Genomic DNA, 26,431 nt, shown 5'->3' on the forward strand with positions numbered 1-26,431 from the left:
ATCTTAAGTATATAGTGTGTGTGTGTGTGTGTGTGTGTGTGTGTAGAATCTTAGTTTTATGGTGTCCTTAGTTTAAACTTAAAGAAGTCAGAGGGGAGTTCCCCTCGTGCCTCAGCGGAAACGAATCTGACTAGGACCCATGAAGATGCAGGTTTGATCCCTGGCCTCGCTCAGTGGGTTAAGGATCTGGCATTGCCATGAGCTATAATGGTGTAGGCTGCAGATATGGCTCGGATCTGGCATTGCTGTGGCTGTGGTGTAGGCCAGGGGATACAGCTCTGATTTGACCCCTTGCCTGGGAACCTCATATGCTGTGGGTGCGGTCCTAAAAAAAAAGAAAAAAAAGTCAGAAGCCTATAAAAGCCAAAGGTCTCAAAGCTAGTACAATCGAGATGTGATTTTTATGACACTAAACAGTAGGAGTTAAAGTTTTCACACTCAAAGAGCCCTCACGCCTATTGTCCACTAAAGACAATAGAAAAGTCATTGCCAACAGAGCCCAATCCAATTTCACTTATACTGAAATGAACTGTTATGATATATCTAAAATAAAAACATCACAAAGGTATCCAAAGATACTGCTTCTGAAACATTCCTTTATTTAAAAGGACTTCATACTGGCAATTAGTGGCATTAGGCCATGTGCCCTTTGGCATTTTCTGTATTTTCCAGGTAAACCTCCATCCAGCTTGTACATTTTCCGACAGCTGAGTGGCCCGTCAGGCACCCTCCCGTTGCCAAGAAGCTATCCATTTTTCCAAGAGGAAATGTGCAACTCTGCAGGGTTTCAAAGCATTCTAATTTCATGCACAAATACATTCCACGACAGTAAGACAGACTGCTTAACAAAAGGAGGAAACATGATGACAAAGCGGGGTCCTGTGCCAGAGCGGCGCTTTGCGGGTCTGGGTATTTGGCGGCAACCCTGGCCGTAAAGACAAAATCCGAAACGCATGCCCATGATGTGAGGCGGGCCACGCGAGGCACTAAGGAACTTACTATTTTCCATAATGCGGGGCGGGGCGCAGATGTTTTCTCCAAATCGTGTTCAAGCCTCCTATTGATTTTCTGAATTTCTATTTTCAACGGCGGCCCAAGGAAACGGCAGCCAGACTTGACTCCAATGTACACACAGACTCAGGTTTCACCCCGTCACCTGTTGGCTCCCGAACAACACTCCTCTTTGTGAAGCTTACAGCCCTCATTTGAAACAAGTTTCCAGAGAAAACACTTCAAGAAAGTGTTTGAGAAGTCACAAGACTCGAGTTGTAAAAACAAATTCCACACATAGCCTGGCTTACACTGACACGGACTAATGTGAAAACCCGAGCTTGTTAAAAAGGTCGCGGGAGGGGAGCCGGAGAAAAGGAAGTCACCGTCCTTGGGGCAAATCCCGCGGGCTACTTGGATATGCGCCGTGGGTGACCGCGGCGGAGGCCGCCGGCTCCTCCTGGGCCGCATCCGCAAGATGCTCCGGGCCCGCGCCCGCGCCCCCGCGCGCCCACCCTCCACGCCGCGCTGGACACTCGGGCCGCCAGGGGGCGCCCGGGCAGCGGGTCAGACTCTGGCTTCTGCTCCTCTGCCCCCGCGGCCTCCCGCACCCAGACGCCGAGCGCCAGACCCAGCAGCCGAGAGCGAAACCCTCCTCTGCGCCGGCAGGAGGCCCCCGACGGCAGCCCCCCGACCCCCGGAGCCTTCCAGACCCCCCTCACCCACCTCCAGAGGAGCCCGGCGCCGCTCACGGTGCAGCGTCACCTCACGGGACGGCATTTGCCCCCCTGCTGGACGGCGACACCGCGTGGCCGCAGATCCACGCGTCTACCCCAGCTTCCGACGCCAAGCCCTCCCCGCAACCTCAGCGTTCAGCCCCCGCCGCCCGGCTGCCATCGAACTCCGGTTCCCAGACCGCAGCTCCCCACCTGCGGCCGCGGACAGCGGGGACGAACGCGGCCTGCAGCCCCTCCTTGGAGCCCTCGGAGCGCACTCGCCGCCCCCCTCTCTGCGATCGGCCGAGGCTGGTGGCCCGGCGCGGGTGGCTCCCGGAGGAAAACAGGGCTGGATGCCCTGCGGGTCACCCGCGCCCACCCATTTCCGGAGGAGACCCTAGCGGGGCGGGACCGAGGGGCGGGGGCAGCCAGCTCGGGGGGGTGGGGGGCCCGTCGCGGTGCAGTGCAGGCCCCGCCCGGCGGGCAAGGGGTCGCCACCGCCCCACAGTGACGCGCTCTCCACGGACCGGTCCTCCGCGAGCCCCCTTTCGGTGCAACGCGGCGATTCTCACCCGCGGCTGCAGCTAACCAGCCGAGGCGGAGCGGGCAGAAAGTCCTCCAACTCCCCGGAGACCCTCTGTCCCCGCTGGCGTCGCCGACTCTGCTTCCCCGGGTTGGAGGAGCCTCGCCCAAGCCACCGCATCCCCCACGCCCCAGCACTGGGTCTCTCCAGGATCCTCCACTACGCAGAGGAAAAAAAAAACAAAATCCGTCTCCCCTCTGCGTCGGGAGCCTGCCCCGGGGCCGGCGATCTTCAAAAGAAACCAGAGCCCTCATTTAAAGAAAAAGTAACCATTTCGCTTCCTGACGGTCCCACCCACCTCGGAGCGCTGCCGACTGGCGGCTCCGCTTGCGATCCCCGCCCTGCTCGGCTCCGGGCTCCCGTCCGCAGGAGGCGCCCGCCCGACCTGATCTCGCTGCCACCCGCTTTCCAGGAACTGTCACTGCTGACCGTGCCCCTGGCAGGTCTCCACGAGGTCCCGCGCGCACGCAGTTCCTCGAAAAGTTGGCCAGCTTTGTGGCTCGAGCACTTACCTCGGTCAGCCGGCTTCATTCCCAGGAGCCCTAGAGAATGGAGCAGCTAGCTGCGAATACCCCAGGAGGCTTATGTAAACGTCCCCCTCCCGCAGGTGCACGCGCGGGCCACAAAACGCTGGGAGCATATGCAAGGCCACCTCTTAAAGAAATCATCTTCACTCTGCCCATAACAATGATGTCAGCAAATGGCACGTTTAACCAAGTTCTCACTTGGAAGGGCTCATTAACATATGAATTCTCCTCTTAGGACCTGTCTTGCATTTCGGAGAGATTCCTACTGCTTAGCGCAGGAGATTTATTTTTATCAGTAAACAACAGCAAAAGAAAAGGAACCGAGTCACAGGATACACTTGAGTACACGAATAAGAGTTTTTATAAATAGGTTAAGTGAGTATCATTATTCAAACATCAGAGATGCTCATACTCAAGGCTAATCTTGTTTCTGAGCTGTATCTAGGTACACTAAGAGTGAAGTTTGGCTTTGGTTGTCTACAGAAAGGATGAAGAGAAGCAAAAGCGAGAAAGCTAGCCCAGAGAGAAAGGACAGACTGATAATCCCCCGCAGAGGTCTGAATCTCTTTGGAACTACAAATTTTAATTTCCACCTTAGCCTCATCACGAGGTGATAAAATGCCAAAATAAACAGTGCAATATTTAATAAAAGCTTTATCAGTGTATAAGGTGCTTAGTAAGTAAAAGAAACTTAAAATGGTCACTGAATTCCTGAGGTTAGAAAAAAATTCTTATACCATGAGGATTCCTTAAGGAATTCGTATTCCATGAGGATTTGCAACATATATGAACAGTATACAAATGAACAATAGCCCATTGTAACTGATTTAAAAATACACAAACAAGTTGCCATAAATAACTCTGCCCAAGTAAATGACTCTGTGGCCAATTTCTGTTATCTCTGCTGCAAAGCAAAGCAGTTGAGAAGTTACTTTTTAAAGTGGCAGAGACAAAAAAAAAAAAAAGAAAGAAAAAAGAAAAAAAGGGCATGGCTTGGCTGGTAGACTAGCTTGGAACACTGATTTAGACAACAGGATTTGTGATTTAAATAGATTCTGCTGGCAAATCTCCATTCTGTTCTGAAGACGGTTCCTAAACAGTTCTAATGCGGAGCTCTCTAGCCTTCAGGTGGCCTGGGGATTTGGGGAGGGGGGCGGATTTCAAAGGTGACCACTTTCCTCTGTGGAGCTATGAAATTAACCATGAACACCTAAGTCACATTTCCCTTTTCCTATTTCATTCTGCTTGGCCTTTCTCAGAGAAGTTGTCACCTGATAGTGTGCAGCCCATTACTGATTTAAATCAAGCCCTGAACTATCATTTCATTATAATAAAAGGACTATCGGCAGGCCAGTGCTGGACGCCAGGTGGATCCATTTTGAAAAGGCTTTTAATGGAAAGCTACACATTAGCCAAGGCCACAGAACCCTCCCAACTGCCAGCCTTAGCAACACTCACCAGTATTAAATGACAGCCATTGTAAATGTGCTTCCTCTCACACAGTTACTTGTAAATACTGTTTGTTACATTTTCAACAGGTACTGTCAGCTTTATTGCCTATTGTAAGTGTTTTCAGTGATGAAGCAGTTTGGAGGTAAAAGCTTCCCACTAAAGTTCAATCAATCTGAATGCAACAGACTTTAGTCTGGTCTGAAAGGCATTGTTATGGTCAAGGGTGAACTTATGCAGAATGGGGAGCAAGGCCCCCAACCAGCATCCTTTTGTTTCAGCCAGGTGGAATATTCATTGCCTGCAGATCACACTTTCTCTGGGAGGCTGAGAGAGGAAGCCCCGAAATTCACAGGACTCGGTTCTCTCCCAATCTCCGTCTCTGTCCTCTCACTCACAGAGGCCTTTTCTAACTGCCCATCCCAAACATCCCCCCTCCCTCTTAGTTGTGCTGCCATCTCCACATCACTTAGCTTCGCTTGACAGTATGCATATTTGATCATGGTTGCTTTCTTCTCTCCTAGAAGGTGGGGGCTTTGGGGGTTCCTTACTGTATTCTCAGCACCTCGAATCATGCCTGGCACTTAGCAAGTCAAGTTCCATAAACAAGCGTTCAATGAATGAATCATTTTTGGACTGTCACTGTATCACACCCATCCAAGTAAATGGTCCTAACCTAAAACTCAACTCAACTCCAGTGTCCTAATGGAGGAGACTATGATAGAAAAACGCCAGGGGCAGAGAAATAAAGAGGGAACCCTTTGGTTGTCAAATGCCAGCCAACTTTTCTGGGTCTGGAAGAAAGAGATAAGTACAGAATATAAAAGCGCACCTGGGTTCTTGGTTCTTCTGTGATTGGTACGTGGTGACCTTGAGGTCTTTTCTGCTCCTTACCTCTATTTTTTTTCATTTGTACAACAGACCCGCGTTTTGGTTTTGATTTTCTAGTTTTGCTCTTGGTCTCAGACATTTAGAAGGATTTGGACATCTTTAAGTTTCTGAATAGAAAAGAGAGATCAAGGACTCTGCAATTCATCAAGTGACATTTCACTCACTAAATGGGGGGGGCAGTTGGCATATGGAATGTTAAGTAAGCAGGGTGACAGTTTTAGTCTTCAGGACCGCAGTTTGGTTTTTCTGACTCTTGAGAATAAAATGGCTCAAAAAAAGAATCACAAACTCAAATAATGTTAGAGCTGACAACCTGTAGGGTCCTATTTCTTATCCAGAAAAGAAAAAAGCCAGATCCAGAAGAATAACCAGGAAGGACGGTAATTCTTCGTGCTTGTTACCCCGTTGGTTACCCCTACAAGCTTATGTAAACTCTTTTACTTCATTGTTCATTTTAAACATTTGTGTTGCATCTCTGATTGGGCAGCACATCCTGGCAGGTCACTGAACATTTACACATCCTGGACCATTCACTGAGTCTGGAGCACACCCAGGGCAGGGCTCGTAGGCAGATATCAGCCCGGCAAAGATTTAACAGGCTTGATGGTGTTTCATAATAGGTTGCAAGTCTCTCTAGGCCTCCAATTACTCTCTTTCCCCCTTTGATTATATTTAAAGCAATGTGATTAGAGAGCACTGGTTCGTTAACATTTTCTACACCCAGTCCAGGCCTCCTAGCCATCTGGTCCCTCCCCCAACTCCTAGAGCCTGTGTGAATGAGGTAATCCTCCCTGCAAAGTACCCGCATGCACTGGGTTGGGAATTAGGAGGCTTCAAAGTCGATTTTCTGTCAATTACTAGCTCTGCGACACTGGGATAAATCACTTCTCTAAGGTATTCAGGTCTTTTTTCATTTTGAAAAATGCCAGAGTTTAGGCTAGGTCCATGGTTAGAACTTTTGAGGAGGGAACACAGGCCACTTTTCAACTAAAAGAGGAATCTTAATATAGAAACAGATGAAAGTAAACCTGCTCTGCTGAAGTCCAGGTGACTTTCTCCCCAAACCCCTCCCATGGCGACTTCCCCAAATCCTCTCTTCCAGCGGGACCTCAGGTTCCTCCATCCCAAACTTGATGCTCCCAGAGGCCCCACCAGGCTCCAATACTCTTGAGTCTCTTTGCATTTGCTAGTTGGGTGTGACTCTAACACCAGGCAGTGTCTGGAGTCTACAGCCCAGGCTGAGTGGGAGGATGGGGGGGGGGTAAGGGCCTTTCATTTGACTCTGGCTCAGGATTATAACTTCTAGTATAAACAGGGGACCATCTGTGAACACCCCACCCACCACTCTCAGCTTGTTCCTTTCCATGGACAGATAATTAAACCAGTATTCAGGCCCTTTACCTTAAGTTCTTCAACTTTCTCAACGCTTGTGTATATCAGTGAGTTCACACAAACGTACTTAAAAATCTCATTGCTGAAAAACGGCCAGGATGTTAGGAAATGAAGACTAAATCTCCCAGTAAATATTGAGAGGTCTGTACATGGAAAGATGTCCAAGATAATATTCAGATGCAATTCCCCTTACACAGTATGATCACACAGTTATAACTAAACAGACATGGGCTGGTATATGCACAGCACCACTATTTAGAGGAATATAAATACCAAACCATTCATATGATCTCTAGGGGAGGGCAGATGATAGGAGACTATCACTTTTGAATTAACAGTTGACCCCCTGAGCTCCATGGGGGTAAATCCAAGTCTAACTTGTAGTCGGCCCTCTCTTCCTTCCATTCCTTTAATTCCTCTGTATCTGCCGATTCCATCAACCACAGCGCAGAACTGTAGCATTTACAGCTGAGAAACATCCCAGCAGACATGCACCTGCACAGTTCGAATCTGTGTTGTTCAAGGGTCAACTGTATATTCCTAAAATTGATGTATTTTTGTACTTTCACATTATTTATAACCTTTCTTTCTTTTCCTGTCTCTCTTTTCTTTTTTTTTTTTTTTTTTTTTTTTCCTTTTTAGGGCTGCCTCCGTGACACAGGGAGGCTCCCAGGCTAGGGGTCCAATCAGAGCTGTAGCTGCCAGCCTACGCCACAGCCACAGCCACGCCAGATCCGAGCGGTGTCTGCGACCTACACCACAGCTCATGGCAACGCTGGATCCTTAACCCACTGAGCAAGGCCAGGAATTGAACCTGCATCCTCATGGATCCTAGTCAGGTTTGTTAACCACTGAGCTATGAAGGGAACTCCCTGTAACCTTTTTCTTTTTATAATGATCATCTACAACTTCTATACATGGTTGAAGAAACAATAAATATCCTACAAAATTAATACAAGGAAGAAAAGCTTGGAAGCAGAAAGCGACTTTCTTGATGCAAGTTGACCTGGGAAGATACATGAATAGATAATTCCTCGCCCCGCTATCTTCGTTTCAGTCACAAACTTCAAGGGTGAAATCTCTGCTGCATTATTTATAACACTTGGGGAACAGGATGGCACCAGTCGCACATGGCCCTGGAGCCAGACACTATGGAACCAGAGCAGCCCTGGCCGATGCCTCCATCCACTGAGCTACTGATGTGTTCTTTGGCTGAATCCAAAGATACGTGTTGAGGGGCAGCACTCTTAGACCTAGACCCTCCCCTTAGGACTTCAGGTTTAAATTTCACATTCTATTCATAAGACAGAAAGCCCCGAAAAACATCCAAGATGAGTGAGGAAAATACCCAACTAATTCTCCAAAATACACGCTACACTCCGCTAGGCTGTGATGACACTACGGCTGAGGCGTGGTGAAAATTCTAGCATGGGACTAGGAGGAAGCACTGGTCTATCAGTTCTGGTTAGAAGGGGAGAATCGTGGAAGGTGGGGTGACATGTGAGCTGGGCCTTTAAGGAGTCAAAGGAGTTGATCAGGGCAGTTGAGGGAGTGGGACTGTGGAAGGGGTGGGGGGTGGGGGTAGCAACCAGGGCCCGGCTTGAGGCAGTTAAAGCTTGACGGCCCACGGAGTGTGCAGCCCTTACTAAACCCCAGGTGATGCGATGGAAGACAGGAGCACAGGCGGAAGGCAGGACCAGGCTGGGAATGGCTATGCAGGCAGTGCTGCCAAGATGCTCAGCTATTCCAGGCTCTACGGGGAGCCCTAGAAGAGTGGCAGGACGGTATCTCTGCCCTCATTAGAGGGAACGCAGAGAGCACAGCAAAGGGAAACCAGATGGGATGCGCCCAGAAGTTGCTCCAGGAGTCAGTGGCAGCAAACACGAGACAGTGTGTATGAGGGCAAAGAGCCTGGACTGTGGTGGCGCAGGATGGATGGTGAGGATGGGAGGGTGGCAGATGGGGGCTGACATTTCTGAAGGAGTCCTCCTTCCCACAGTTTACTTGAACGGTTGGCCCTGATGTGAGCTCCAGCTTGAAACTGTGGCTATATATATATATATATTTTTTTTTTTTTTTAAACTTTTTTTCTTTTTACAGCCACACCAGCGGCATGAGGAAGTTCCCAGGCTAGGGGCCGAATCAGAGTCACAGCTGTGTTCTATACCACAGGCTCTGCAACCCAGGATCTGAGCCCCATGTGTAGCCTAGGCCACAGCTCATGGCAATGCCAGATGTTTAACCCACTGAGTAAGGCCAGGGATCCAACCCACATCCTCACCAGCACTAGGTCAGGTTCTTATCCCACTGAGCAACAACGGGAACTCCAAAACTGTGGATATTTCCCAGTGCCTGAGGGAGACAAACTCGAGGTAACTCCAAGTATTTAATTTTTTTTTTTCAGTCTTTGTCAGGCTGTACCCACAGCACATGGAGGTTCCCAGGCTAGGGGTCAAATCGGAGCTGTAGCCACCGGCCTACACCACAGCCACAGCAACATGGGATCTGTGCCGCACCTGTGACCTACACCACAACTCACAGCAACGCCAGATCCTTAGCCCACTGAGCGAGGCCAGGGATGGAGCCCACATCCTCATGGATACTACTAGTCGGCTTCATTACGGCTGAGCCACAACAGACACTCCAGTGTTTACACTGAAAAAGCTCAAACTTTATCTTTCTGTTGAAATTCACCCTTAAAATATAGCACTGGCATCCTTCACCTGATGCCATGGCATGGCATCCACCATCGAACCCTTGCAGCACAGCCCCCATAGCCTCCATCCTCCCTTAACACATAGGACCAGCATCCTTCAAGAGCTCAGCGTCCATCATTATGAAGGAAACAGGCTCATGACCTTCGGGTTGGAAGATCGTCTATACAGAAGAACTGCCCAAGCAAGCCCCGCTGCAGGGATGAAGAGGAAAGGTAGTATGTTAACGTGGGGTCTTACAGCCTGCAGTTAGGGTTTTGCGCAAAAATCTCAAAACATAAGTAGGGCTGTGTCTTAAATTTTAAAGTTACAAAATATTTGCTGTTTCACTTCATGAACTACATGCTCAAAGCTATTTTGCTCACCTGTGTATTTTCTCAAGGCTCTTTAAACTCTCCATGACCTAAGGTGGTGGATTCTCCACGAGGCAAAATCCAGGCCAGCCAAGGCGGGCCAGCTTTAACCCTGTTACCATGGACAATAACTACCCAGTGCGTTCCTGCGGAGGTGTCAGCAAAGAGTTATTTCAAGCAGCCTCTTGCCAAAAAAAGAAAAAGGTCAGCAAAGCTTTCCATAACCTTTCTTTATCTTATCTAAGATCCCAAGGTCCTTTCTGCAACTGTGGGAATTTAAATAAAGTGATTTTGCAGTGGGGACTGGCTTACAAGCTTTAATTGGACTGTGCCAGAATTCTAGCCTTAGCATTCAAATTGTTCTGTTGGCTTGAATCGGTCTTTTGATGCAAGTTGCTTTTAATATTTCCTTTCTGCTTTCTGCTTGGAGCTTGAGGCTCTTCAGCATCACATTTGCATTGAATTGTAGCGGGGCTAAGGGCAGGCCTCTTGCTTGTTTTTGTATGGGGATAGTTCTAGCCCAAGGGCTTAGATACACAGGACTGTTAGGTACGTTGCCAGATAGAAGAGGATTCTCAGTGGTGATTTGTGAATAATTTTCTGGGTCACATCTGACTGACCACAGACCATGACTCAGATGTTGTTAAACACTCTCAATTATCAATGCACGGATTTGGTTTTTTTGGATTAAAAAAAAAAAAGCAAGTCAATAAATTTAGGCTTTGGTTTTCCAATTGTAATATTTAAAGGAATCTGATCAAAAGTATCACTGAAGTCACTTTTTCTTTGCGGCATATAAAACTGGATATCAGAGTTCCCGTCCTGACTCAGTGGTAACAAACCTGACCAGCATCCATGAGGACGTGGGTTCCATCCCTGGCCTCGCTCAGTGGGCTAAGGATCTGGCAGCATTGCCGTGAGCTGTGGTGTAGGTCACAGACGTGGCTCAGATCCCATATTGCTGTGGCTGTGGCTGTGGCTGGCAGCTGCAGCTCCAAATTGACCCCTAGCCTGGGAACCCCCACATGCCTCAGGCTCAGCCCTAAAAAGCAAACATACAAACAAAAAGATTGGATATGAACTGAAACCAACTGGCTGAAATGAAATCTCTTTAGAAAACTCGAACTGCTAAACCATGCGCTCCACCCACCTCCAGACCAACAGCCTCCTTCCTCCTATATTCCCAGGCTGTGTAGGGAACCACCAGTGCTCCCAGTGAGCCAGACACCAGATCATCATAGGTGCCCTCCTTCTTGCCTGCCCTCCCTCAGTTACTTAACAGATCCTGCATCTTTTCAGTTTTCTCTATTGATCTGTATCCCTCTCCTGCCCCTTCCCCACCCTGGGATCCACAGCAGCCTAGCATCACCCCAGGTGTCCTCTCCCCGGTACCCATTCCCCTTCACTTCACCGACCACAAGTCTATGTCAGGCTCCTGCTTTAAAATTCCTTCTTTGGAGTTCCCGTCGTGGCGCAGTGGTTAACGAATCTGACTAGGAACCATGAGGTCGCGGGTTTGATCCCTGCCCTTGCTCAGTGGGTTAAGGATACAGCGTTGCCGTGAGCTGTGGTGTAGGTTGCAGACGAGGCTCGGATCCAGCGTTGCTGTGGCTCTGGCATAGGCCGGTGACTACAGCTCCAAATGGACCCCTAGCCTGGGAACCTCCATATGCCGGTGGAGTGGCCCAAGAAATGGCAAAAAGACAAAAAATAAATAAATAAATAAATAAAATAAAAACTTAAAAAAAAAAAAAATTCCTTCTTTAGCTCCCCTGACACCTCCATGGGATAAATGGAGGCCCTCTACTTCCACCCCTATTGAGCCCTCTCTAACCCTTGTCCCTCACTCGGGCTCCGGAACTGGTGGCTTCCAAGCACAGCACGTGTTCTCCGACTCTCTGCCTAACCCTGCTGTTTTCTCTACTTGCGACTGTCTAGTCACTTGCTTGTATGTGCCTGGCTAATGCTTGCTGTTGGACCTGACATGGGATGGGTCTGGGAAATGTTCCCCAAGGCCCCCTGAGACCAGAGGTGTCTAGGCTGCGCTTCCATTGCTCCAAGGCCCTCCATCGGTCCCAAGACTCCCGTCTTATCTAGGCCAGTCCCTCCGTCAATATCCCTGCGCTTTGTCAATTAGAGACTCTGTGAATTGAAGTGCTGCACTTCTCTTCCTACGTGTGCACAGAGCTTTGGGATAACTCAGAGGCTGCACTGATAAGGTTCACCCACTCAGCAGCTGAACCAGTAAGGAAGTGCCCTAGTCACTATTTTGGTTAATATTAATGAGTGGAAGAGATGTATGTTGGCGAAAGAGACCTTCTGGTGTTTCTAGTTCCTGCAAAGAGCTTTCCCAAACAAAATGCCATAACATCGTCTGATGATAAGCATGGGGAGGAAGTTCAAAGCATGGTCTGGGTGGATCTGGAGGCTACAAACATCCGTGGTGCCCTCTGGGGAAGGGGAGCCCTGCCTCCTAGCAGTCCATTGGGTACCGGGTACAGGGCCTTCGTTTCAGTGAATATTCCATGACCTCAAGACAGAGACGGGATCAGTACAGAATGAGGGGTCAAGTATGTATTAGAATTGAGCCTCATTCTGGACATAGAGTACGATGTTACTGCATCTTTTTTGGTGATATACTAAGAACATAACGATGCCAAGTGAACCTGTTTTATTATTATTATTATCATCATCATCAAGCAGCTATAACTTATGAAATACTTGTATGCTGGGCCTTGTGCCAAATCTTGTACACTAAAAAAAAAATCCTTATAGGAGTTCCCACTGTGGCACCATGGGCTAGGGAATCTGACTACAGCAGCCCAGGCCACTGCAGAGGTGAGGGTTCGATCCCTGGCCCAGGAACTTGCATATGCCATGGGTGCGGCTCTAAAAAAACACTTCTAACAACATGGTCAGGTAGATCTTATATTCCTCATTTTACAAATGAGAAAAGTACGTTGCTCAGTCATCTCATCATCAGCTAATTAGTGCAAGAGGCTAGATTCCACACCAAGTCTGAGATCGAAGCCTAGAGTCTGAAACCACTGTTATTTGCTTTCAACGCCCAGCTTCTTACAAATAGCAAAATAAAATGCTTTACTTTCCCCAACTTGTCCCTCAGCAACGTCACCAGAAAGTTGGAAGAGCAACTCTACAAGTTTCATGCTGTACGATTTCAGCTGGAATTGAAGACGTGACTGTCAGTCTCACGGAGAGGTCCCAGTGACAACCCCACTGGCTTGGCGGACCTCTAGGATCAAAATGTGTGCAGCTCAGAGGGGGCTCCCCCGCAGCCCTCAATCCCAAGGCTCCTTAGACAAGTGAGGCTCTGAGCTTCCTGAAGCAGTTCACTGTACCACATTTTCATTTCTCTCCATACAAAATCATTTTATTGTCCAAATACAACAAAACTGGCTTGCATGTGCAGCTCATGTATATAATAGCTGCTCTGTTGCAACTCTTAGTCATGACAGTATCAGGGCGTACTAAGCGCTCACTCAAATAAGGGTACCACTCTTGGATGGGTTCAGAAGCCCAACCACCAGCTCTTCAACTTAAAGGCAGACCATGACGAACAAAGGGCAAACCATGAGGACACTTCGGTGTATAGCTTGGCGTAACCTATTCTACTGAACGCATCTCACATGACATCCTGACAGCGAAAAGGCACTGAAGTAATAACACAGCCATTCATAAACCTGTCAGACAAAACCGGTTACAGCCCAACTCCCAGGACCATAATGTCTTATTATTATTATTTTACTAAGGTCTTTCAGTTCAGTTGCAAATGGGGAAAAAAAAAAGACAATAGAATGAATAATCTCTCTGACAGCCTTTGCTGGCAATTCTAATTGCCAACGTGTCCCCCAACAAAAATTTGTTGCAGATGAGTTCAAATAATAGGATGCCACTAAGACTCATATAATACCACCCAGGCTTGTAAAAACAATCTGCTTCTTACTGAAAGGCACACATTTTTTACTTAATACAAACCCTCGTTCCATTTTAGGGCTGCCGACTGCATTGCTGTTTGCATAACAGACCAAACCACATTTCCATTATCAATTGTTTCTGAAGTTTTTAGCTTCTCTTTCAATATAGTCTAACAAGATTCCAGGAATCTCTGAAATGCTTTTCTCCCCACCTTTTGGAAAAGTATGTTTGGGAGGCAGGAGCAATTTAGTCAAGACTGAAAGTATCCTTAGAAAAAGAGATTTATGACATATCATGCTTTTAGGATCTAAAGAGTCAAAAGATTTTTTTTTTTTTTAAAGAATCCAATCCCATGGTTAGATAACCTCTTCAAACAGAGCCACCATTCAAAAGATAACAGCGGAGGGCCCATTCCTGCCCAGGCAACATTTCTGATCACCTTCTTGTCTTTCTGAAAATCCTTACAATGACTTTCCTGAACATGCAACTGAATCCTAAGAACACCTTTCATGACGTGCAACAATTTGTGTGTGTGTGTGTGTGTGTGTGTTTGTGACACAATTAGGCAAATTTCAGTCTATGGAAAAATGCTTGTCACTCTACAGAAAAATGTTTCTCATGCCCTGGCTAAGAGAGTTCTTAGGGAGAATAAATATCATGTTCCCACACACAAATATTTGGGACCACTGAAAGCCTGTAACAGCAACCCCTAGGCATTCTAATGCTGATTTTGTGTAATAACACATTTAATTTGTAGTGGAAATATTAGGAGAAAAAATTCAAAATGACCACTAATATGCTTACTAGACCACACATTTTAACAGTATAAGGAAAATATTCACTGTCACCATTAACAATGCTGGGACGAACTAGGAAGAAGAGAGCTGGGGTTCTCTGCCATGTTCCTGCCCGAGGCCTGCCATGCTGCATTCATGGCAGCTATGAGCCTCCCTGGGTAGAGTCTTTTTTTTTTTTTTTTAGGGCCACACCCGAAGCATATGGAAGTTCCTAGGCTAGGGGCCTACACCATAGTTCACGGCAACGCTGGATCCTTAGCCCACTGAGTGAGGCCAGGGATTGAACCCGCATCCTCATGGATCCTAGTAGGGCTTGTTAACCGCTGAGGCCCAAAGGGAGCTCCTCCCTGGTAGATTCTTGTAGCAGTTTTTGTTTTGAGTGGGGGAGGAACTGACTGTTACAGAATGGCTTGGGAATGAATGGACATTTATGGTTTTGTTTTTTTCCCAGATGGTTTTGTGTTTTAGATCGTTCTTAAAGGGGGAAATTGGGGGCTACTTAGCCAAGGTACTTCACAGGTATGATTTTTTTCTTTTTTAAATACTCACTTCTCTGCTCCTTTATTCTTCCAACTATCAGAGACCCACATTTTATACTGGAATGTATTTTTAAGGCAGGTGAGGAAAAAGGGCCAAGTTTCAGAGGTCTCTTTTCTCTACTTCTTTCCTTCACTGTAAGGTTTTCTTTATGGAGCTTTCAGTCTTAGATTTCCATAACCTCCTAATGCAAAACAGGCTAAGAAGAGCCGGGAATATACCAAGCCACATGTTGCGTTGCCTTTTTTTTTTTTTTTTTTTTTTGAGGAGGAGGAAAAATCCAATTTACAAGAAGAGTATGCGAACTTAGCAGTTCATTGAAATTAAAGAGGTTTGAAAGGTTTCTTAACTTCAGTCTCGACCATCTTGTAATATTTTAAAATATAAATTAAAGCATATGATTATGGTAAGCTCTGCTTATATTTAGAGGCAAACAGAAGATGTTAAGACCATGGATGATACTTTACAAAATTCATTCTGATTTATGGGGCAATCTGAATATTTTCACCTAGGCCAAAGACAAGAGACATACACACACACACAATTACCTGTAAGGATTTCTCTACCTGGGCTTCCACAGACTTGCATAAATTATTCAAACATGTTATGGTTCAATTCAGCTGTCAAAGCGAAGAGCCTTTTGACACCACTTCACACCTGCTACTTATCTAGGGACGTCCTGGGCTTAGTGACTCCCCCTGGATGAGCATGTCCAGACTTTCCTCACATTCACTGTACACGAGGGGATGGATGCTTTGCAGGGCTAGGTAGTAAAGAAATTAAGACACACACTAAAATCTCTGGAATTCTCCCAAAGAGACTATCACAATACAGATCTTAACTGAAGTAACCCCAGAAAAGAGCACAGACCTTACAAACCCGTCACGAGAGACGGTCTGTTAAGAGCTCGTCCATGTAACACATTCACATAAAACACAACGATGAAGGCAATAATCAAGGCCTTCAGTATCTGTTTTAAAGAAAGCACCATCCAAACCAAACCAAACCAGTAAGAGAAATTTGGAAAGCTAATTTTTTTTTCTTTTTTCTTGTCTTTTTTGGGGCCACACCTGCAGCATATGGAGGTTCCCAGGCTAGGGGTTGAATTGGAGCTACAGCTGCCAGCCTACACCACAGCTCATGGCAACGCCGGATGCTTAACCCACTGAGCAAGGCCAGGGATCGAACCCGTGTCCTCACGGATACTAGTCGGGTTCATTAACTGCTGAACCATGATGGGAACTCCTGAAAGCTAATTTTTCTTCTGGGTGTTACAGTCATAGGAGATGTGAATGTCCAGAATAAATTCTCATCAGAATAAGCTGTAGGAATCTCTGATTACGCCCCCCCCACCTCCTTCCTTTCCTAACTCATCTTACATAATAAAAGGATGAAGCCTAGGTCAAGTCTGAGATTCCTACACTGTCCACAAACCCCTCCCTGTGGTCCTCCCATCACCAATCGCCATGTAATTCAAAAGCGGGGATGGGGGTTGGTTCTGGTTATTTAAGTGGCAAAGGGGATGCTTGGGACAAAGAGTTTTGAGACAAACTAATGTACATTTTGCATCTGGGGCAAAAATACACACCAAACCCCACTCCTCATGAAACTCACATATGGATTTTAGAAGTTCTAAATGATGATCACACTGGAGTATCAATTCTGTTGATGGTTTTTAAAAGGGGGGGAATGAGTTTCAAAGAAAAGGGGGAATGAGTTTCAAAGAAAAGCTATATCATAAAACGAGGTACTTAAAAAGCAGGGGATATTAAAAGTTGAATGCAGTCTTCTGAGAACAGAGCCAGAGGAAGCTCAGAGGCTGCTCTCCTGGACCAGGAGTCCTGGGAGTGGTGCCAGGAAAGGGAACTTCTTGTTCAGGGAAATTTGGTGGGCAGAGGACAGGAAAATTGCTTAGTTATAATTCAAGGGTCTTTTTCGTTTTTTTTGGTGGCTATACCCACGACATGTGGAAGTTCCTGGGGCAGGGATCAGACATGCACCACAGCAGCAACCCAAGCTGCTGCAGTGACAACACTGGATCCTTCACCTGCTGTACCACCAGGGAACTCCCAGTTATAATTCAAGGGTCTTTAAGGAGACTACTCTGATGAACAAAAGCATACCTGCCTCTCAAATGAACACATTTGGGCAGAAAATCTGAATGGAATGTGGGTCACTATGAACTGATTGCACAGAGGGGCCACCTCTCCCTTTTGGTGGCATCGCAGCTTGGAGAGTACATTCGGGAACTAGTACACACAGGGCTGTGTTGAAAATAATGAGGTTTATGTGAGTTAGAACTTTTGGTAAGTCAGAGAAACCAGATGAATTTAAGGGAAAAGGGGGTGGGGTGGGGTCATTTACTGGAAGGATAGAGAGGTGTCTCGGGCAACCCAGGGCAGGAATGTCAGTGGACTTTCAAAAATGACTGCGACTCAGAAAGAGAAACCCTGAGAAATCTAGACAGTATTCCTTTTTCCTCCAGGCTTCTGTCTCTTTCTTTCTGGATAACACTTTGTGCTTCTCTCCTTGCAGACAGGACTCTGTAGCTTCTTGATCAGTAAGGTTAAAAACCAGTGCCTCCCAGGTCTGGGCATGGAATCTGGCATCATCATGTATCCACGTGGATAGGAGCATTCAGATTTGGGCATGGGTGCTTTATGAGCTGCAAGACAGTAATGCCCAGTGAAGGTGGAATTGTTTTGTCTTGCACAGATACTGCAAAAATGTCTGTGAAATGGATTTTAATATTCTGTTTGTAGAATGGGGCAAGAGTCCTTGCAATTAGATATTATGGATGGCTATCAAGTTGTCTCTAATGGGGAGCCAACAGCAGTTGAGGCTGAGCTGGCTGGCAGTGTAAGAATCCCCTTGGAAATCTAAAAATATATATAAAAGGCTGAACCATATCCTTATAGACTGTGATTCAGTAAGTCTGAGTTAGGACCCGGAAATGTGCATGTCCTGTAGTCTCCCCAGGTAACTGCAATGTGCAACTGGGTTTAGAAACCATGCATGTGGTCTGTTCACTTCAGTTACTAGCTCTCCTGAGACACTGGTAAGTTTGTAGAAGGCCAAAGAAGAGCGACATAAGTTCTCACTGACTAGTTGGTCAAAGCAAAATTCCACCAGACAATGCAAGGTCTTCAGTACTGCTTATGAAGCAGTTATTATTATTATTTTTTTTCCCCATTTCTAGGGCCGCTTCCACGGCATATGGAGGTTCCCAGGCTAGGGGTCTAATCGGAGCTGTAGCGACCGGCCTACGCCAGAGCCACAGCAACGCGGGATCCAAGCTGCGTCTGCAACCTACACCACAGCTCACGGCAACGCCGGATCCTCAACCCACTGAGCAAGGCCAGGGATCAAACCCGCAACCTCATGGTTCCTAGTCGGATTCGCCAACCACTGAGCCACGATGGGAACTCCTGAAGCAGGTATGTTGATGAGTAAACCTCAGATCTAATTCATGAAAAGTGCTGAAGGGATCAATGTCATTTTAGGGACCCAGCCCACCTTTGTTAAGATGGCTTTCTTAAGTGAAAGGTAACTTCTTTTTACTTTATTGGGCGAAACTATTCTTTTGACGTGGCTTGCAGCACGGGTTGTAATCCACAAAATCTTTGCAAACTATGGTTTCTCATGAACGTTAGAACAGGTTTTTTTTAAAAAGCATGAAATGAGAAATTTAGCAATTAAAGCCCTTTAATAGCTAATATTTAAACCCATTATTTGGGGGACAATGCAATGCTGGATTTTGATTATGCACCGTTTCTGCAATTGCAGCATGTTTGCTATGCAAACGCTCTGCTTCCATGATGCTCTTGAGGCAAGGGCTGCTCCCATGGATGAAAATTAACTGCTGTCCTGCTGGGGAAGGCTGCTGAAACTCGAAGGCTGCTGGGCAGCTGCTGTCCCCTGAGTTCGGATGGTCATTAGCTTCCCAGAACTGGGACACACAGCAAGCCAATCACATAGCATTTCTGGGACAGGGGATTATTTACCGAAAATACTAAGAAGATCACGGTGTGTAGCCAAGGCGGAAAACTCATCAGTCACATGACCCTTATAGACATAAGCTGGGAAGGTGTGTCTGAACCCACTTGAACTAAACAACCTATTTCACTAGGCGAGTACTGTCTTGGCAGAGGATAGAAAAGGCTTCCCCTTTCCCACAACTTGCTGTCTGTCCCAAAGTGACAACAGCGAATGAGTCTATCAGTTCACGACTGTGTCTCCCTCACTCTTCTCTGCTATAGTATATTCCCTTTCTTCCTGCACCAGCTTTTCTCTTGCTCAATCTGGATTGCATGGAAGCATTTTTTTTCCTCCAAACACTCTGAGTATTACCGTAAGGAAGGATTCTTCGGGAGGAACTAAGCTCCAGTAAAGCCCCATCATACCATCAATGAAGGCGGGCACTGCGCTAAGCAGACAGACGTGTCCAAAACCCATGCATCTGTGCTGATTTAATGCAGCGAAACAAGATGACTCTGGCTAGTCATGTGACAGACGACATATCAGCTCCTCAAGGGGCTGAATCGAAGTACTGACAGGATTAATTTTTCCTCATTAGCCAGAGAACAAGATAAATACATATCTGAGGATGGGGATGGGGTAGGACAGGATTACAACGCCTGTTCCTGTGTGATTTTTATCAGGGTATGAAACGCAAACACGTCAATCTTATCTGAATTAATCCATCGATGATTTGTCACGTGGGGGTTTTATAAAAGTTCACGGTATCAACAAACATAAGTGAAAATGTATTTCAATGACTGGGGACACTGCTTTTACGTTTTTTTAAAAATCATGAAAAGATAATAATCCTTCTTTTGTAACGGCTAGAGCAGAAAATGACAAGTCCGGAGAAAGTGGCTCCAAGGAGGAGGGAGGGAGCAGGAAAGGGGGAGGGGTGGAATGTCTGTCCTGGACCGAGTATTTGCACAAAGGATCCTCCACACTCAGGCTGCTTAAGGGCATGAGGAACTTTATCATATGGCAATAATCCTAGCACAACGTACTTTCCTGTTAGAACATCCTGGGCCAGGGACTTTTCTGGCTTGGAACTGCAGTGGGCCTGATCATAACGTGCAATGTAAGTCCCTGTTTGGGGGGGGGGGAAGGCAAGTGGTGACACATGTGTAAATTCCTACTGCAGTTTTCTGGATCACCTTTATGGGTCTGGGCTCAATAGTTTCATACCTCAGTATGTAACACAGGCCCAGTGAGAAATGCATCCGTGGACCTCACTGATAAAGAACTGCTGAATAAACAGCTTTATCCTGGAAAGCTTTATTTATTTATGACTTACAGAGCTAGTAGGAGTAGCATTAGTATCGTGTTGTTTAAAGAAAGAACAATATGGAGAGACGTGTGGGTTACGTCAAATGTGGGCAATAGCTCATGACTGCCTGGCTTTAAACACAGATGGGCAGAAAGGGCCCAGAAGCAGTGAAAAGGAAAAATGAGTGATGGGGGGGGGGGGCACTTTCCAGGTTCTTGGAGGGTGAGGTGCTCCACTCCAAGTCTGGGATGGAGCAGAGAGCAGGGCTTGTCACCGTACTTCTGCTTCTGTCAGTTACCGGCTGGGAGAGGTTTACCACCTAAGCCTCAGATGCTCATTCACAAAAGGGTAGATGAGGAGTTCGCGCTGTGGCTCAGTGGTAATGAACCTGACTGGTATCCATGAGGACGCGGGTTTGACCCCTGGCCTCCCTCAGTGGGTTAAGGATTTGGGGTTGCTGTGAGTTGTGGTGTAGGTCACAGACGCAGCTCGGATCCTGTGGTGCTGGGGCTGTGGTGTAGGCAGGCAGCTGCAGCTCTGATTCGACCCCTAGCCTGGGAACTTCCATATGCCACAGGTGTGGCCCCCAAAATACAAAAAACAAACCAACCAATCCTAAAACAAACAAACAAAAAAAAAACCAAAATGGTCTCTGAGGCTGTGAAATCTTATGATTCTCTAATTTCTTCAGTCTAGAACAACTAGGAATGGAGGTTAGCTGTATACACAGGGACCCCTTGAACCAAAAGCGGTTTTCAGCGTTTGTTGCCACACTGTAGCATGAAGCAGACCCTCTGCCCGCACTTCCCTACAGGGAAGGCCCGGGTGGAGTGATAGGCCTGAGCATCTGAGCAGCCACATGGACCCTTCTTGTCTCTTTGGGGTTTAGAAGGTACAAAACTTCAAATGAAAGTTCCCAGGCATGGACCCTAAATTCCCCATCTCACCTGCAGCTCCTTAGTCTGAAACGGAAAATTCCATTTTGGGAAGCCATCCGGAGATGCATTTAGGCGACCATGAAGGAAAAGCTGGAATGCAAACTCAGACATGAAACGCAGAAACGCTCAAGGAAATGTTGAAAAAGGAAAATGAGATTCTTCCTGTAAGGGGCACCCCAGAATAAAGTTCTAAGGGACTTCAGAAGAATATCATCCCAGCTCCTGCCACTTCCCCGCCGTGTTCGGTTCATGCTTTAATCGTCTGTGTGATGATGCCTGAGGTCTCTGTTGGGAGGGAAGCCTTGTGCAGGTGGAGATCGAGGCCGCCTGCTCAGCACTGCCTCTGAGCACAAGCCTGATGCCCATCCATCACACTGGCGCAACAGACAAACGTTGGTTGAATGACTGAATGGCTGAAGGATGAATGCCATTCATTTTATGAGACTCTCCCAGGTGTGGACCACTGGGGATATTAAAATGTCAATGAAAACACGATTACCATGTATCTAATTTTTCTATTTCCTGTTCTACCAATGACCTTTATTAAGAAAGAATTCACACCGTTTGGTCTGAAAAATAAAGATCATTTTTGAGTCAGAGAGCATAACATTTTCTTGAAAATGTCTTTAACTGGATTTCATCTGTTTTTTATTCCTGCTACAGTCAATCGTTTCATTAGGAGTAAACACACCGACCCCCCCCCCCAGATGCCTGCTGTTTTCCCAAAGATCTTCATGATGACAGGCAATTGGAAGGTGGGTCTCTGTTAAAGAGGAGCCCAGGTCCCAGTCTGTGTCCTCTACTAAAGAGCCTGAGAAACCTTTATTTACCTGCCTAGCAACGACGCTAACCTGCTCCATTCAGAGCTCTAATAAAGTGTGATAAAAATTCCAAGGCTTGCTTATCTTAAAGAGTCTTCCTAGTTCAAAGGGTCAGTTTCACACCAGGGTCCCAAGTCTTATCAGCTGCCTCTTCAGAACCGTGCCATTGTAAACCAGAGGATTCCTCCAACTGGCATGACAATGGTACAATCACCAGACACTTCAAAAGGAGCAGGCGCTGCACGGAGGATGCCCTGAGTTTGCCCCTCAGGGCAATGTTTACACACACGTTTCAACAGCTCATCCCCACAACAACAGGCCAGGGGGACAGTCAAGGGCATTGCACCTGCAGAGTAGCCAAGGACTCTCGTCTTCACCAACACAGCTGGGGAAACTTCAGGGTCAAAAGCCAGGGAATCTCATTATCTTAGTAGGGTGAGGAAGGTACCAAGGGATGGAAGTCAGTTTCAGGGGGGCAAGTCGTTAGGGAGGGAGGGAGAGAAAGAGAGAGGGAGAGAGGGAGTGCAGAGAGAGGGAGGGAGAAATATGTCTGCAGATAAACCAGAATCACCTGCAGGTATCCACATGAAATGTGCAGATGTGGATAAAAATAATAAAAAATATCTATACTGGCTTTGCAGGATGCAAAGAGAAAAGCCTACAGGTATGAGGTTAACAGAAAAAAAAAAAATGTACTGAATTCCTTCTGACTATCTGGCCTTGGCCCGTGATGAGGGCTCTGATATGTTGGCCCTGCTTAACATCCCTGAAGATCAAAACCAAATACTCCACAGCTCACAGCAACACCAAATCCTTAACCCACTGAGTGAGGCCAGGGATCACCAACTTCCCCAAATCAAGTTCCACTGGAGAAGGGGTATGGGAATGATTGAAAAACTTAACTTTGGTCAGCGGCTGAAAGAGCTCCGCCGTAAGAGAGTTAGACTGAAAAACTAACTTTGAGGGTTCCCAGCCCCTTCTTAGATCTGTATTAGAGACGTGTATAAATAGAATGCTTTCAAAGAAACCCGGGCACTTAGCTACTGGAAGCAGGAGGCCAAATAAGGAACAGCTTGATCGTGTTGACATCAAACATTGTTATAAGGTTTTTTTATTTCTCAAAGCCTGTGCTTTGGACAGTCTAGGCTATCAAGGATTAAAAAAAACCAAAAAACAAAACAAAAAAAAAAAACAAAAACCACCAAAAAACAAGCAAACAACCTCCCGTTATTATAGGGAACCTTCTGTACTTCACAAAGAGCTTGGTGGCCTTGCCAAAGACCAACAGGATGGTAAGAGCAGGTCTGGGCAGCTGGGATCTGCATCTGAGCCTCCTTTATGCCATCACTCTGCCCCCGCTGGGGTTGTGCTATTCAAGCAACCTCACCCTGGTTCTTTTCAGGCTCCTGTCTTTGCTTCATTCCCAAGGAGGGGGCGTGAATGGCCCAATAGGATAGTCCTACTAATCAACCAAAAAAAAAAAAAAAAAAAAAAATGTTCAGACAAGGTTCTCAGACAGATGGGCAGATTTGGTTTCATCAGGAAATTGTTCCATCAGGCGTTTCAGTGTGCCTGTCATGTACCCACCCTCTTTATTTTTTATTTTTATTTTTTTTTTTGTCTTTTTGCTATTTCTTGGGCCGCTCCCTCGGCATATGGAGATTCCCAGGCCAGGGGTCGAATCGGAGCTATAGCCACTGGCCTACACCAGAGCCACAGCAACGCAGGATCCGAGCTGCGTCTGCAACCTACACCACAGCTCACGGCAACGCCGGATCCTTAACCCGCTGAGCAAGGCCAGGGATCAAACCCGCAACCTCATGGTTCCTAGTCGGATTTGTTAACCACTGCGCCACAACGGGAACTCCCAACCCACCCTCTTTAAAGCTGCACCCTGCCCGCTCTCTGCCCCACACCTCTTGTCTATTTCTCCTGAGTTATCTTCGTAGCACCTACCTCCATCTGGCAGGCTGCTATGTATGTGACATAATCCTTTCATTTGGCCCCTGTCTCAGTCCCTGCTCCCAACACCTCTAGAATGTAAGCTCCACGGGGCAAGGATTTCTCTCCATTTTGCTCACTGATGTAGCTCCAGGACCTTTTGCATAGTAGGTACTCAATTCATATCCATTACATAAGTGGATACAAGAACTGTGCTGGACACGAGCATTTAAAGTGGAACAAGAGTTGAGCTTTGCCCTAAAGTGACTCACTATCTACTCGTGGTATTTATATAAAATGTAGGGTCAAGCCTTCCCTCATTTCTGGTCTCTCTTAAAGCTTTAGTGTGTCTTTTTAAAAAAATTATCACACAATAAAACATGGATCTAATCTCACTGTATATTAGAGGAAGTTATTCCATTTAGTATATTCGGTAGCCCCAAAACGATAACCATTCCAATATACATTTGTGGCTCTTAAAAATCCTGTGAGGCATCTTCATGGCAGTAAAATTGTCAAACAGTCGTACAGTATTCAAATATATCCCCAAATCATGAAACATTAATGATCTAATAAAAGCAATTCGTTTCAGGGTGCAGCAACTGAAACTATGTCTTCTGTTCTGGGATTTCAGATCCTTTTATTTTCTGTATTTCATATTTTCCTCTGTGTGTGCGCCAAAAAACGCTGAAATCCCCCACCAGATAGATCTCTTATCTCATGGTTCTTCGGTGGAAGACGGATGATGCTTGTCTATTTTTTCCTAAATTTCTTGCCAGTGTTCTTATAAGAAAGAGATCCAAATACGGCTGAGCTATTATTGCAAACAAATGCATGCAGAGCACCAGAAATGCCTTGGGAAACTCAAGGGCTCAGGAGCTCACATTAAATTTGAACAATTTTTCCATTATGCATTGTCAAAATGAAAGATCCACAGCACCAAAGTAAAATGAAAACCATTTCTCTGCCCATCCTGGGCTGCTCTACTTTTCAAGGTTTTTTTGTTTGTTTGTTTTTGCTTTTCAGGGCCACTCCTGCGGCCCTGGAGGTTCCCAGGCTAGGGGTTGAATCAGAGTTGTAGCCGCCAGCCTACACCAGAGCCACAGCAATCCGAGCCACATCTGCAACCTACACCACAGCTCACGGCAACGCTGGATCCTTAACCCACTGAGCAAGGCCAGGGTCGAACGGCAACCTCATGGTTCCTAGTCAGATTCATTTCTGCTGCGACACAATGGGAACGCCCTATTTTTGCTTTTTAATTCTAATTTTTTTTTTTTTTTTTTTTTTTGTTATAGAAGTTCCCAGGCCAGGGACTGAACCCAAGCTGTGGCAGTAACCTGAGCCACAGCAGTGACAACACCAAGTCCTTAACTGCTAGGCCACTAGGAAACTCCCACGTTTCTTTTTAAAAATTTCATTTCATTGAAATTAAGCACAGAACTGAAAAACCTAACAATTCTAAATGCCTCTCCCCCATCCCTGCTGCCTTTCTTTGGAAAAAATAGCAGTCCCCTCTCTTTCCTGGTACCTGCTTCCCAAGGGCAACCAAGTTCATCTCTTTACTGTTTCTTTCACTACTGATCTATACTTTTCTAGATAGCACAGAGATTATTACTACTTTGAGTTCTTTTCATTTTTTTAAAAAACATATTACCTATTAACTTCTACTCTCACTCTACATCATGCATCCTTTCATGGGAAGGAAAACTGGCGAAACCTTGCATGCCTGATGTTACCATTACCTACAGTTAACTTCAAATGATACTTTGATGGACTACGGAATTTTAAGCCCAAACTGATTTCTCCTTAGAATTTATTTATTTATTTATTTTTTAGGGCTGCACCCACAGCATATGGAGGTTCCCAGGCTAGGGGTCCAAGCGGAGCTATAGCCGCTGGCCTACACCACAGCCACAACGCCAGATCCAGGCCACGTCTGCGACCCACACCACAGCTCGAGGCAACGCCGGATCCTTAATCCACCGAGCAAGGCCAGGGATCGAACCCACAACCTCATGGTTCCTAGTCAGATTTGTTTCCACTGCACCAAGACGGGAACTCCAGAATTTTTATTTTATTTTATTTTTTGCTTTCTAGGGCTGTGCCCGTGGCATATGGAAGTTCTTCCCAGGCTAGTGGTCCAATCAGAGCTACAGCCGCCAGCCTACACCACAGCCACAGCAACACACGACCTGAGCCACATCTGTGATCTACACCACAGCTCATGGCAATGCTGGACCCCTGACCCACTGAGCCAGGCCAGGGGTCAAACCCTTATCCTCATGGATCCTAGTTGGATTCGTTTCTGCTGTGCCAAACCGCAAGTCCCTTCCCTAGAATTTTGAAGGCACTGCTCTGCCGTCTTCTAGTTTCCAGTGTTGTCATTCTGATTTTTTATCCTTGAAACCTGTGTTTTTTTTTTTTCCCTCCCTGAAAAGTTTTAGGACCTTTTATATTCCTAGCATTCTAATAATGACTACTTGAAAATGTCTCTCATGTTTAATCTATTTTTACACACTGTGTGGAGTATATGGTGGGACTTTCAGGCCATAAATT

The 26,431-nt window shown here is 46.4% G+C and overlaps 1 protein-coding gene across 11 annotated transcripts in view; it reads right to left on the minus strand.

The window, feature by feature from the left end:
* Nucleotides 1-26,431, minus strand: part of PRICKLE1 (prickle planar cell polarity protein 1) — a 118,852-nt gene that overhangs the window by 20,441 nt on the left and 71,980 nt on the right. For 2 of the 11 annotated variants that reach the window (XM_021092562.2, XM_021092564.2), the window contains exon 1: nt 2,279-2,531. The exons of 2 other annotated variants lie outside the window; for them this stretch is intronic. Coding sequence is in view for 3 of the 9 variants with exons in the window: in XM_021092557.2 (XP_020948216.2) it covers nt 2,802-2,820 (19 nt within the window). In the remaining 6 variants the exon portion in view is untranslated. Of the gene's footprint in view, nt 1-999; nt 1,529-1,716; nt 2,532-2,801; nt 3,394-26,431 lie in introns of those variants that run through there. 7 more of the 11 variants (XM_021092563.2, XM_084957190.1, XM_021092557.2 and 4 more) reach the window with 6 other exon arrangements.

Source organism: Sus scrofa, chromosome 5, assembly GCF_054392235.1.
Source record: "Sus scrofa isolate SSC_HxYL_T2T_F1_AM1 chromosome 5, Sscrofa_HxYL_maternal_Yorkshire_Landrace_v2.0, whole genome shotgun sequence".
In the NCBI taxonomy this organism is placed as follows: Eukaryota; Metazoa; Chordata; class Mammalia; order Artiodactyla; family Suidae; genus Sus; species Sus scrofa.